Below are 14,578 nucleotides of genomic sequence, written 5' to 3' on the forward strand. Positions count from 1 at the left end.
ATTATAAAATGTCAACACCACTCTCAAAATACCACCACCATCAACAAACAACAACAACAACATAGTTGTTCATGCATAAAGTGCATGAAGAAATATTGAAAAAAATTGAAACCTTATTAATGAGATTGAAGCTTGGATTGTAAAATTACAAATGCCAATCAATTAATTTTAATACATTGATTTGTTCATAATTTATTTTATGTCAAATAACTTACATTATCTTCTGATATAATTTCGCCTTGGATTGGTTTCAGGAGCTTCTCTAGAACAACTGCAAATAATCTAAAGTTGAGGTGATGGTCAATATGGACAGTTATAAACTCAGACCACTGAGCTAGTGCCACATCTGCAGGTGACAAGCCACACTGTACTACATGCTGGGTGAGAATAGTCTCCGCTTTCTCTTGGAATGCACCATTCCACTGATAAGGTTGAGTCTATAAATAATTTCAGTTGTGAGAATTAGTATTTTACTGAAACAAATTTTAATCAGAAGATAAATATACCACAGGACTAAAGAAAACTATTACAGTTCTAAGTAGCATGGTCTACTCAATTTCTCTCTGCAGTCAGCCAATATATTCATAATTGACATACTAAATTAAAATACAGCATGTACATTTCTCTATGGAGTATAGTTTTCAGTTTACTTAAAGGTACAAAATGTAAATCTATATAAGCTTAACATTTAAAAACTGAATGCTGCCCCTACATCACATAATTAGTTAGTACAGCACTGAAAAACACTAAATGCATATTAGTTGACTAATATCTAGCCTTGCACAAACATTTTTTCCAGATTATGGGATGCTGGAAGTGCTCTGGCAACCTGATATAAAACAATTAATTGCAGTTTGAATACATCTACAACTACACAAAGAACAAAATAACTAGACAGAGTATCACTGCTACGTCTTATATTTCACAAACAAGTTTTAAGTTACATGATAGTTTCAAGGAATATGATCTGTGAGCAAAGCTACAGAAAGCCTAGAAATTCATACTGCCTGTCTTGTCCACCATATTGCAATTAGAAAAAAGGTATTAATCAGTCTGTATGTCATTAAAGGTAATTTATTTATTTTTTGTTATAAGCTTTATACCATTGACTGCAACAGTGTCTGAAGTTGTGAACCACCAGATCACCACAAGATTGAAATATTTCATTAGAAGATGCTCACATGTTTAGAATTCCTTCCTTTGTGTAAGCTACAAATTTTAAAATTTATCATTTTGTTCATGCAAATTGTAACAAATTTAATGTTCCATAAGTACTGTGTGGTTTATGTATCTTCAATCTGTATATACAGCAAGAAACTGAAAAGCATTTGCAACACTGTTGTCCAAAATCCACTCACTTTAACTTTGTGAATGTACTCCTGTTGGCAAAACAAATCACATGCAGTATCCACAAGTGCAGATAATGTTCCAGAAAATTTGGTAGCAAGTGTGTAAAAAAATTATTTTGCTTTAGACTAAAAAGTAGATGCACTTACATATTTTGATATGAGTTTATACTTGATGGATACTTGCTTCGATCATTTTTAATTTTTATCATCAGTAGTGGTATGTCCGAGCAAATAATGTCAATGTTAGTTGAAAGGAGTCCACATTGTTTACAAACAAATGCTCACATAAAGGTTTGGTTAATATGACACCTAATGTTTGATTTCTAGTGCATCTCATGCTGCTGGTAAAGCATAAGTGGAATGAAGCAGAATCAATTTTTGATCAACCCGTCTTTGCCCAGGTCACACAACAGTTCTGAAATGATACACCAGAACAGTCATGACTGTTATACAACTTTTGTGTTGTGGTAATATTATGTGCCTGCCATACTGTAGGTGGACAAGAAATGAAGTTAAAGTCTTTGGCTGGCAGCCTTGAAGTGCTGCACTTCGACTTCTAATTAAGGAAGATATCACTGGCTAGTTTGTTCCACTACTTTTTTGATTCGTAGTTTCTTATAATAATGACATAACTACTTCAAATACAGAACAGTTACATAAGTGCCCCTAAAATACTTTACACAACAGTTTTCAGTAGAAGCTATTGCAGGTACTACAACTTATGACAAGGATTTAAACTTCCCTCAACACTTGAGCCATTGAGAAAAACTCCTCCACCTCACAGAATTCCTGCAGAACAAGCACATAACACATAACAAAAATTTGCACATACTCTTGATAACATTGCTCCATCTGCTTCATCCGATCTTAGAATATGTCGCTTTCCAAACAAAATGTTTAGAACTTTGATGATTTTCTGAAAATTACACATCCATTGTAAAAATATTTAGCAAAGCAACTTCTTATATTATCATTCTTTAATATGAAACCAACCTTTGCTTCTTCTAAATCATGTAGTAGTAACAATCTTAATAAATGTCTGTGTTCCTGAAGTGCTACCATTGGATTCTTCTCAGCCCCAAAACTTAACTTAATTTTTATGTCACCCTGCTTTTTCCCTTTATTTTTCCTTTCCAAGCTGCACCAGTACATTTGTCCAGAAGAAGGAATATTCTGTAAGAACAAAAATTTAATCTTAGACACAAAGTATTTGTGATTTGTGTACCTTAATTTAAATACTTTTATGAAGTTTTTTAAAACAACAATATTAGCAATTTAAAATAACTGGTAACATTAGATTTTACTCAAAATGCTTTGCTAAATATCCATGCTTTATTACTGAATACAAAATAGCAGCTGTGCTTACTTTTGCTCCAGTGAGATGCTTACACATTCTTCACCTACAGCTATAGCTTGATTCCATTACTCAGTTATGATGGACTAATTTTTCAAAATAGCTTTATGGAAATCGGTGGCTGGAGTTACATTGGCTGGTATCTCAAGACCATGTGGTGGGAAAAGGAGTTTGTGTTTGTGGAGTCTGTCTTTGCCCTGTATCACTTTGTACATTAAATTTTAAGCATTATTCTAAATTTTAGAGCATGGCCTCAAAAGAAGCAGGTTCCATAGTGTGAACACACCATATAAACTGACAGTTGGAGTAACAGTCTTGACTTAAGCCAACTCCTGAACTTCAGTGTTTGTCCCTGTGATTTATTTACCATCATCATAAAGCTAATTTTGAGCAGGAACTAAGATTTCTTGAAATCAAAAAGTAGGCCACTAGAGATCAATGGAATACAATTTTTATTTATGATTGAACTAGTTAAAATAGTGCCATGGACTTTGTTGCAAAGTAGCAGTTTAACTTGCAGCATTTCACCAATTACTGTAACCCCCTTTTTTAATTAAGAGTAAGAATTGCTGTATCATGCAACTATCCACAGACTTATCCTTAAAATAAGCAGCATCTCAGTAAAACATTCCCATCAACTTCAGAATTTTAGTTACTGCAGTGTACAAATCATTCAGGATAACTCCCACATTGCCTATTTCTGGGTGGACACCTTTCCCCAGTTTGAGCACAAAGAGAGAAAATCAATTAGATGACTTTTCACCTCTCATATTCTTGGAAATACAAATCGTCTCTTGAGTTGTATGTTTATTTCATCAGTTGTGTTTCTGTTAAGACCACTAGTGAAGTTACGCAAAACTTTTCCTGTCAGTAACACTGCAGTTGCTTTAAATGCTTTGCACATTACTGTTTAAACATTCTAAGTGTGGCATAGTGAGTGGATTTTTCTTTTTTTCTCTCTCTTTTTTGCACATAATATTTTCAAATTTGTTATCAAATCTGTAAGTGAGGGAGATTGTGTCATTTCTAACAGCATTTTCAAAATTGTTATAAAGCTATGAGGTTTGTCTACATTTGGGCTAAGTGTCCCAGTAGAATCCCCTTGCATTGCATGCTGATGTTGGCAGTTCACTGACACTGGTCATAAGCAATCAGGTGTTACTGTACAGTAGACAATGAGAATCACAGAACCCAATGATTTCTTTTGGTGGAAGATACAAATTGATTACATTTGTTTTCAATATGGAGAACACCAGAATAATTTTTACCGATTCAATTATTAAGATTGTTGAGATTGGTTGCTAAACTTCATATTTATTTGGTGACTGGAAGAAAACTACATATGTTGACAGACTGACCTGCAGCATAGCCCAAAGTCTAGGCTAGGTTGGACTGTGACAAACTTGCTTGTGATTTGTCAAAGCCAATGCATCTTGACATTAAAATATGATTGCTGTAATATTGATGTGTACAATAACCTGAGATACACATTCATCATTGCAGTAACAAACTTTAATGTATTACATTTGATTTTACTAACTTTATTTGCAAATAATATCAAAATCTGAATTAGCATTTTAACAGACTACCAGTACCCAACTTATACTCATCATATTTGGTTCCCATTATTCATCACGCATGTTGTTACCAACGTTGGCATGTAATGCAACAGCTGCTGGCACTGCAAGTGCACTTGTACCTACATTTGGCTTTCAAAAGGTTGTGACAGCTGATAAATATAAATAAAACCACTTTCTGTGTCAGTCATTTATTTTGTCACTATGCATTTCGATGGTTCACACCGTCACCTTTAAGAGTAGAATTTTTTAGTTTCATAGCTGGTGTTGGTGAAGAGCACAAATGCCTTTCCAAAGCAGAAGACCAAGTGCAAAGCATATTATGTTTTGCCTTTAGTGGATGATAAAATTATGTTTTTAGGAATGGCACTGTTAAAGTAAATAAAAAAAAACATGAATTTGTGAGTAAACTTTACTCTCACAAATTCATGTCTTATTTATTTAGTTTGATAGGGCCCTTCCTAAAAGCACAATTTTACCAGCAGCAAAATATGCAACATAACTTGCTTTGCACTTTGTCTGCTTCTGTAGAAAGGCATCTGTGCTCATCACTAGCACCAGCTATGTAACTAAGCAATGCTATACCTGAAGATGATTGTGAGATTCATCAAAATGCATAATGGCTAAATTAATAAATGACTGAGGCAGAAAACTATTTGATTTATATGAACTGCTGAACAATTTCACAGTACAGAACTTCATTTAATCTCAATTTGATACTCACCCTTAATGGAATCTGGACACTACCAACTAGTTCATTATCATGTTTCCCGGTTGATGCTGTCACTGCTATCTCTTTCATTAATTTACGTAGTCCTTTCACACCTTTCACTTCTCCAATCTTCATCATTTTCTCTCTAACTGTCTCTGCAGGATCAAAATCCCTATAAGCAAAGGACATAAATTATTTTCTTGCTAAGTACTTAGGTGGCTGTAACATTGATAAGTAATAGACTTACCATACTTCTACAAATAAAATATCTTCAGATGGATTTTCTACTGGCCTGAAAAATAAAACAAGAAACATCAAGGCCCCATTTCTGCCAACAAGACATCAGTTGTATACTGCAACAGTTTCAAGAAAATAAAAAAAGAAGACATTACAGATTACAAGCTTACATGAAGTTTTACATGGGTTGGACTTTTTTCTAATGCTGTAATTTCTTTTTATTCTAAGAGTGCTATATCTACTTACAGAGAAAAATGCTCTTCCCAAACAGGTGACAGTGTTTCAGACTTCACTGAAGTATTGTAGCGGGCAGTGTTGGCTGAATTTAAGTACAATGTGCAAAATGGGTCACAGAGACCTACAACAAAAAAAAGTTTCATTAACTGTGTCTTCTTGTTTTGTCTTCAACTTCTAGGTTTTATTAACTCTTCAACTGAATACTTTAGGTTATTGGAGGTCAGTGATACATTATAAAACCTTAATTATCAACCTGCATTATTTTTATATTTGTGAAAGTGTTAATAAGACTATTACTATTATAGAATTAATTAAATGCATTGCAATGAAATGACTAGGTTGAAGGGGATGACATCAATAAAAATTCCATAATGTGAAACAATATCAGTGTAAACCATTGTGGTACGTTTAATGTGCAGTTTTAATGAACCTGTAGAAACAACAGAACACATCAGTGACCATAAAAGTTTTAGCAAGACCTGATTGCCTATTAGCAAGACCTGTTTGACTAATCGTTGTGGTAAGAAGCAGGAATTTTGTTTCTGGGTCCCATACTGGCATAAATTTTCAAATGTTGCTAAGGGTTTATTACAATTATGGCACTATTTAATAATCTTATTTTGTGATAAGGAGTAGTTTGTTCAGTTAAGTAATCTGAAACATGAATGCTTAGTAAAATATTTTGGAACAGGTAAGAATACATCACAGTGTGATTGCACTACTGCTCTTAATTGGTCTGATAGCATACTCCATACTATTTTGATTCTAATCACTGCATGTAAATTAACATGCTTTTATTTTTATTTGTTTGATGTAATTGTGGCATCTCCATTCATTTAACATTTTTGTTTCTTTCAATTAAACTTGTTGAAATATTCATGGATTCAACATCCTCTCGAACACATTTCAGCATGAAGTACAGGAGAAGAAAAAGGAGATGACAAATGACCACTCAATGGTTGAAAAACCTGAATAATTCAGTGCCTATGAAGGCCTGCATGTAGTTGGTTTGTATAAATCAGTTCAGAATTTCCATGGTGTATGTTATTCTTATATCAAAGGAACAAAAATTACTATTACTCTATCAATGAGAGTTACACAGACATCAAAAACAAGAAAATTACAATTTTCAACAATAGTCTAAGAAAGAGATATTTCAATTCAATTGCTGCCCTCACACTAGGCAATATGCCTCATTACAGGATATTAGATCAAATCTAACTACATTCTTCATAATTCTCACTTAAGAGATGATTGAACACAATGTTATCTCACTATCACTTCCAGAATATTCTTTTCTGAAACAGTAACCCAGTAATAGGAAATTGTGAGGAAGATATTGAGACAAGATAAATGATTATCTCAGTCATATTCCTGATTCGACAATGATACATTCTGATGTTTATTATAGGACACATTTTCCTGATTTAGAGAGAGAAATGTTTGTGGCAGCAGTACTTACCATTTGCATCCTTTGGTGCTAAATCCTTAGCTTCAATTACTTCAACATTTAGTAAAATGTTTGGAGCCTGAAAGTATAAAAATAAGATAAAGAACAGAGCTTTTTGGACTACCAGATTTTCTAGTTTATACATATTTATGCATTTACTCACCTCTTTTGACTGTGCTCTCTCTAAAAGATTGGAGTGTCTCTCATTATCTAATTTGAAAGCTTCTTGCAAATAACTTAGCAGAGCATCTCTTTCATCACTTGTGACATCAGAACCCACAGTATGGAGCAGTTCATAGAGGATTTCTGAGTAAAGTTCTTCTATCTAGTTAACAAAAAGTAAAGATCTTTGGTTAGACAAACATGAGTACTGTGGTAGTATACATATTGAAGAAAGCACTCAACAAATTAAAATATATTGAGATGTTGAAATGCTAGTAAAATTAATTAAGAGTCCAATTTACCATATTAGCTGTTTTATTGTAATCAGTCAAAGACTGGTACAACCAGTTTCATAACATGCGGGTACATCCTCCGATGTATTTAAGGTATAATTTCCCATGTTGTCTAAGTGGTTTAATGTGTGAGCCAGTGCAATGAAGAACACTGACTGACACAAGCAACAACAGTAATCAAGTGTAATACAGCCAGTTATCACTGATAATTTACATTCAGAGAACACAAGCTCTAGTGGCCCTACTTAAGAGGCGTGATCAAAAAGTGACGCGAATTTTTACTTTCATAAAAGATAGATCAAAAAAATCTGCATTAAATTTTGCTTGGAAAATGGAATAAAGTGCAGCACCACATTCAAAATGTTGACCGTAGCTTGTGGTGAATCTACTACGAGTAAGAGAAGAGTTTATGAGCGGTATAAACATGTCAAAGAGGGCTGAAAAGACATTGAAGATGACGACTACCATGGAGACCCTAGCGTATCAATTACGGACAACAGTGTGGAAGAAGTAAAGAAAATGGCACTGGAAAATCACCATTGTATAGATATTTCTGATGTCAGCATATCCTTTGGCTCATGCCAAACAATTTCTCTCTCTCTCTCTCTATCTCTCTCTCTCTCTCTCTCTCTCTCTCTCTCTCTCTCTCTCTCCCCCCCCCCTTTTTTTTTTGGGCATGAAATGTGTAGCAGAAATGTTTGTTCCAAAAGTGTTGAATTTTGATCAGACACGCTACTATGTGGATGTCGCTCAGGAATTGCTGAATGAAATCGATAATGATCTGGAAGTCTGAAGAAGGTTGTAACAGGTAACAAAACATGGATATATGGGTATGACAATGAAAGTAAGGCCCAATTGTATCATTGGACACTGCCTGAAGAGCTAAAACTGGAAAAAATTCAACAAGTCTGATCATGACTAACCCAGGAATATAGGTCGGGGAATGCCATGCTCAATTCTATTTAGGTGATATGTGCTGGCCTTTGACACCTGGGAATGTGCTGTCACAGCTTTCAGTCTCAAGATGCAGTTCTGAAAAAAAGCAGATAAGATTGGAAGTAATTGAATGGTAACATGAATTTACAAATGTATCAAGTTTCCTACACTACCACACTTTACAACATAAATATTGTTTGTTTCATGGGTACCATCCAAGTTTAAGACAAGAGTAGTGACAGTAACAGTGACAGTCCAGGATCTTCAGCATTATCTCAGTTTGGAATCACCTGAATAGAATAGAGCATGGCGTTCCCCAACCTGTATTCCTAGGTTAGCCCATAGAAACGACTTTGTTCTGGGACTGACAATATCAGCTTTAGACTGTAAAATAAATGCTTAAAAATTTTCACAAAAGTGGAAGAAAAACAGTTCCTGGCTGTATTACTTCTGCATACAATATTTATTATGGCTTAACTACCAAAACCACAGAAATTATGGCATGTAAATTTGCTAAGGGAGATGGAAAATCTGTATCAAAGAACTGAGAAAGAGGGAACATAGTAGAGCTAGAATGGCTCAAGGCATTCGTAAAACAAAAGACATGTTCACAACTTACAAAAGAACAGACAAGTATATCAAAAGCCACTAGAGGCAAATGTGAAAGTAGTGTTTGAAGATTGGATTTTCCTTAAAGAAAATACAAGTTTGACCCACAAGACAGACACATTCTGGATGATACAGCAGCAACCATTGTGCAGAAGCCACCAAAAGTATTGGTTCGTATGGGCTGCAGAGCAGTTGGACAAGCCAAATCTGTTGATAGAAGTTCACTTGCGATAGTTGTTGCTGTGTCCATGTTGCTTGTGTTTCCTAAGGTGCACTTTGAGGGACCACGTGCTACACAGTGTCTCGCCTGTCGTCTTTGTGGGTGGAGCCATAGTCTTAGTCTGGATGATCAGCAAATTATTTGTACAACTTCTTCTGCACTTTGTCAAACATTAAATGTTGGCACATGATTCTGGACACTCATGGAAGCCACACAATCTTAGCAGCATTATCATATTCTATTACTTTGCTGACTCTGCCATCTCGCACAAGACATGTGCTATATTCTCTTGATTTGAGAGCTTTGCTTATTTCAAGAAATTCCATAATAAGGCACAATGTGATCTTCTGCAGGCACAGAGTTATTGATGATGTTGGCTGACTAGCTCATAGAACATTCCCTCTTGTCTTCACCAACCAAAAATGGCATATGGTAGTGAATAACTGAATACAGATTTTTTGGACCTGAAGACTGTCAGCCGCCCAATTTTGTAACTGACATTTGCTGACTGAATCTAAAGGAAGGTCTGATTGATGTTTCTGACCATGGCGTAACTACAAGTCTCAATGTTTCTTAACCTATTGAAGCAGTCAAAGTCGGTTGCAAAAGAACTGAGGCAATATACACAGAAGACATTCAGCTTCATTCCAAAACTCCTTTTCCAAGAGGAAAAACTAACAAAACTAAATCAATGATTCTGCCATACACCCATCAAAAACAGTCTTGAAGAAGAATCTTGGTTAGCACAAGAAATTTTATTGAAGAAATTAACTGAAGCGCCAAAGAAACTGGTACAGGCATGAGCAGTCAAATACACACACATGTAAACAGGCAGAATACAGTGCTGTGGTTGGCAACCCCTACCTAAGACAATGAGTATCTGCCACAGTTGTTAGATTGGTTACTGCTGCTACAATGGCAGGTTATCAAGATTTAAAAGAGTTTGAACATGGTGTTATAGTTGGTGCACAAGCGATGTGTGACAGCATCTTCGAGGTAGCGATGAAGTGGGGATTTCCCTATACCACCATTTCAAGAGTGTACTGTGAATATCAGGAATCTGGGAAAACATTAAATCACCAACATAGCTGCAGCTGGAAGAAGATCCTGCAAGAATGGGACCAATGATGACTGAAGAGACGAATGTTGAAAATTAGGTGGATCGATAAGATAAGGAATGAGGTGGTTCTGTGCACAATTGGAGAGGAAAGGAATATGTGGAAAACACTGAGAAGGAGAAGGGACAGGATGATAGAACATCTGTTAAGACATCAGGGAATGACTTCCATTGAACTAGAGGGCGCTGTAGAGGGCAAAAACTGTAGAGGAAGGAAGAGACTGGAATACATCCAGCAAATAACTGAGGACGTAGGTTGAAAGTGCTACTTGGAGATGAAGAGGTTGGTACAGGAGAGGAATTCATGGTGGACTGCATCAAATCAGTCGGAAGACTGATGACCCAAAAGAAAAAGGAAAAAAAAAATTGTAAAGCACACAGAGGATACAGGAGTTCTGAGCCAATGCATTTCTTGTTTATGATTAATGCTAAACATGCCATATTGATAAAACATGAATACAATAGTGATATACTGAAGAGCCAAAGCAATTGGTACAACTGCTCTAGTATCATGTAGGGACCCTGCAAGCACACAGAAGTGCCGCAACATTACATGGCATGGATTCGACTAATGCCTGAAGTAGTGCTGGAGGGAAATGATGCCATGAATCCTGCACGGCCATCCATAAATCCATAAGAGTACGAGGTGGTGCAGTTCGCTTCTGAACAGCACATTGCAAGGCATCCCAGATATGCTTAATAATGTTCGTGTCTGGTGAGTTTAGTAGCCAGCGGAAGTGTTTAAACTCAAAAGAATGTTCCTGGAGCTACTCTGTAGCAATTCCCAATGTGTGGGGTGTCACATTGTCCTGCTGGAATTGCCAACATCTATCAGAATGTACAATGGACAAAATTTGCGTGCTGACACATATTGACGGCCCAGCATTGAAATCTACAGCAATCTGTGGAAGGGTTGCACTTCTGTCATGTTGAACGATTCTCTTCAGCCATTGTTGGTCTGGTTCTTGCAGCATCTTTTTCCGGCTTCAGTGATGTTGGAGATTTGATATTTTACCAGATTACTCATATTCATGATACACTCATGAAATGGTCGTATAGGAAAACCCCACTTCATCACTACCTCGGAGATGCCGTGTCCCATCGCTCAAGGGTCGACTATAACACCACTTTCAAACTCACTTATATTTTGATAACCTGCCATTTTAGCAGCAGAAACGGATCTAACTATGGTGCCAGACACTTGTTGTCTTATATAGGTGCTGCCAACTGCAGCGCTCTATTCTACCTATTTACATATCTCTGTATTTTAATAAGCATGCCTACAACAATTTCTTTGGCACTTCTATGCACATTACAACATAACTTCATCAGTGGCTTTTAATGAAATGGTTGTGAATTAGGAATGTACTAACTTAAATTGTATTTGCCAAGTTATTGATTATAAGTACTAGTTATAATTACTATTAGTGAAGGATTATTGTTGGAGAAGCCTCTAGAAGAATTGTTTTGTTTTGTTTGGGGTCCAGCACCTTGGCCAGTAAAAACAGAATTCTTATGGGATCATTTTGTTGTTGTTGTTGTTGATCCATCCATCATAAGCTAACTATTCAAAACCTATACATGAACCATCTGCATAAATGTTGGACCTGGTGATTTAGTGATAGAGTGCATGCATGGAAATCAAGAGGTCATGGGATCAAATCTTGGTTGGACCAAGAATTTTTCAGCCTTCATTTTAACCTAGTATTCACTTCTCAACCATGTGTGGAATCAACTACATCATGTTGTTTAGATTTTACGTTAAACATGGTCCCTTTCCATCACTAAATGAAAGGGGTAGTTTTAAGAACATGCAAATGACTGAAGTGGCCTCCAGCAAAAAAAAGAAACTTCCAACAGGCCACTGAGCCAGACAGAAGTAGTAGTAGTAGTAGTAGTAGTAGTAGTAGTAGTAGTAGTAGTAGCATGGGCGTACCCAGCGAGGGGCAGGGATGGGGGCAGCTGCCCCTCCCCCCCCCCCCCTAGAAAATATTCGCAGTCTTTCACTAGTTTACTGTTTTATTTAATAAGAAATGCTGCATGTTTTCTTGGATTGTACAAGTGCGTTCTTGTATTTAAAATGTTTATTAAAAGCAGTTTTTCACTGGTTTACTGTTTTATTTAATAAGAAGTGCTGTATACTGTCTCAAGTCCTTGTTTCCTGAGACTAGTATGACCTGCCCCCCCTCCCAGTTCAGATCCTGGGTACGCCCTTGAGTAGTAGTAGTAGTAGTAGTAGTAGTAGTAGTAGTAATAATTATCCATAATTACGTTTGTACATAACCCTTAGAGCACGAATCCTACTTGTATTTGTCTGGTTTTTTGTTATGATTGTCCAAGTCACAATCCAGCTGAAACTGATTTTTGCCAGGAGCAACAAATATTAGTACTCACCGAACACTGACATTTTGTCACTGACTAAGTGCACTGATTACTGCATGTCAAATTATTCTGCTTCTTAACAGTGCCTTTTTTCCACAGGTATTAAAACTGTGACAACCAAATGTACTGCCACTGATGTCTTATTTGGTAGGAGCAGCATTTAAATTCTAGTACACACATTGTGATTAGGTTTACAATGGTTTCCCTAAATTGATAGTACTTGTGCTCCGATTCTGAGTACCTCATTATAGACAGGTCATAAAACCCTAAAATAACATCCTTCCATCAAACTTATGTCTGACATACCCACCTGCTGCCTTAACCATTACGTATCTAGATGCCATATAGTGTATAGTTTCATCATAGTGTAGGAGAATCTGCTTACAGAAATTGAGACTAATGAGAGATCTTTGTCTTTTTTGACTGGAATTTCTGTGAACTGTAATGAACTAGTGTAACAGTTGTGCAGCAAATGGATAATATAATGGACTGCCACATACAGATTTTTAAAAATGTTTATGTTATGGGATATTAATGAGAGATTAGGTAGGAATTTTATTCCTTACGTTTTCATTACAATAAAAAAGATTTACTTGCAGAAAGATACCATATTGTGTTAGCATAATCCATCACTAGCTGTTATGAGCCCTGCATGTCCTTACATAATGTTTTGAACAGATGCACTGGTACCACCTATGTTAAAAGGTTTAAAAGGTGTTGGTATGTACAAAAAAAAAAAGGAAAGCTTATGCTAAAAATGAAGAGGACCCAGAAACTGGTGATTATATCCAGCACTGATTACTCGACAGGACATGTTAGCAGCTACAAGATTATAGCCACACTTCAAGAACTTGACAGCCACAGACAATACAGGATGTATATAAAAATCTACACCTCTAGCACAGACTGTTTCTCAGTATCTTACGATTATAAAGGAAGGCAGTTATCGCAGTTGTGCAATTTAACAGTGCATGACTGGTAGAAGACTAGTTAATCTCATCATCTCTATTTTAAGAGATTCCAACATTTGTTGCTGCACAATTAATTTTTAAAGTTTCTTACCAGCCAGTGTTTTTGGATCCCTGTATATTCCCCATTATTCCCTTCCCCTGCAATATTCTCATTAGAACCTATGCTGTATGTTAGACAGCAAGAGACAGTACTTATTTGGGATAAGAGGCTGCTGTTTCTCTACCCTCTTTAGAATACTGTATAATGGTTCCTGTAGTGAAAGTATTGTACCATCCACAATAACAACTGTACATAAGACAAAGCCTACATTGTGTGCAGCTGTTTGCCACAAGAATATGACAGAATAAACACCTATAACATGGTTGAGACTTTGCTGCCTTGGACAGACAAGTTGGCCCTACTGTTTTCAGGATGACATCAAATGTGGGATTTCTGTTGCCATCACCACCAGTGGAAGGTGACAATCATGACAATAATCATATTTCTGGAAATATGAGTATTGATCTGATAGGTAACGGGACATATTGGTCAATCGGGCAGCAAGATGGTTCAGTGGTTAATGCACTTGAGTAGCAGTCAGGGGGACGGTGGTTCAAATTATCATTCAGCCATCCAGATTTAGGTTTTTTGTAGTTTTCTTAAATCCTGTAAGAGAAATGCCAGAACAGTTCTCTGAAAAGGACACTGCCAATATTATTTCCCAACATGAGCTTGTTCTCTGTCCTACTGACATCACTGATAAAGCATTATACCCTAATCTGCAACTGTTTTATGCTGTTAGGAACATACATTCATTATGAACACAAATATCTGAATAATGCAGTTCTCCATGACTGTCCTGTTGAAACAATGGTGACTGTGTTTAATGATTCCTAACCATACAGTGCCCAGTCTGTTTCAATGATTGACATTTAAATTCAATGGACTGAACAGCAGACTATCATACAGCAGTAATCCCATTGATGATAAAA

The 14,578-nt window shown here is 36.2% G+C and overlaps 1 protein-coding gene across 5 annotated transcripts in view; it reads right to left on the bottom strand.

The window, feature by feature from the left end:
* Positions 1 to 14,578, bottom strand: part of LOC126254922 (protein unc-13 homolog 4B) — a 273,157-nt gene that overhangs the window by 45,979 nt on the left and 212,600 nt on the right. For all 5 annotated transcript variants that reach the window (XM_049955349.1, XM_049955352.1, XM_049955351.1 and 2 more), the window contains 7 exons: positions 7,080 to 7,241; positions 6,929 to 6,995; positions 5,476 to 5,587; positions 5,240 to 5,284; positions 5,005 to 5,164; positions 2,343 to 2,522; positions 216 to 437 (listed from right to left, as the gene is read on the bottom strand). In XM_049955349.1, the coding sequence (XP_049811306.1) occupies positions 216 to 437; positions 2,343 to 2,522; positions 5,005 to 5,164; positions 5,240 to 5,284; positions 5,476 to 5,587; positions 6,929 to 6,995; positions 7,080 to 7,241 (948 nt within the window). The remainder of the gene's footprint in view (positions 1 to 215; positions 438 to 2,342; positions 2,523 to 5,004; positions 5,165 to 5,239; positions 5,285 to 5,475; positions 5,588 to 6,928; positions 6,996 to 7,079; positions 7,242 to 14,578) is intronic.

The sequence above is a fragment of the Schistocerca nitens genome, chromosome 1 (assembly GCF_023898315.1).
Source record: "Schistocerca nitens isolate TAMUIC-IGC-003100 chromosome 1, iqSchNite1.1, whole genome shotgun sequence".
NCBI classification, from domain to species: Eukaryota; Metazoa; Arthropoda; class Insecta; order Orthoptera; family Acrididae; genus Schistocerca; species Schistocerca nitens.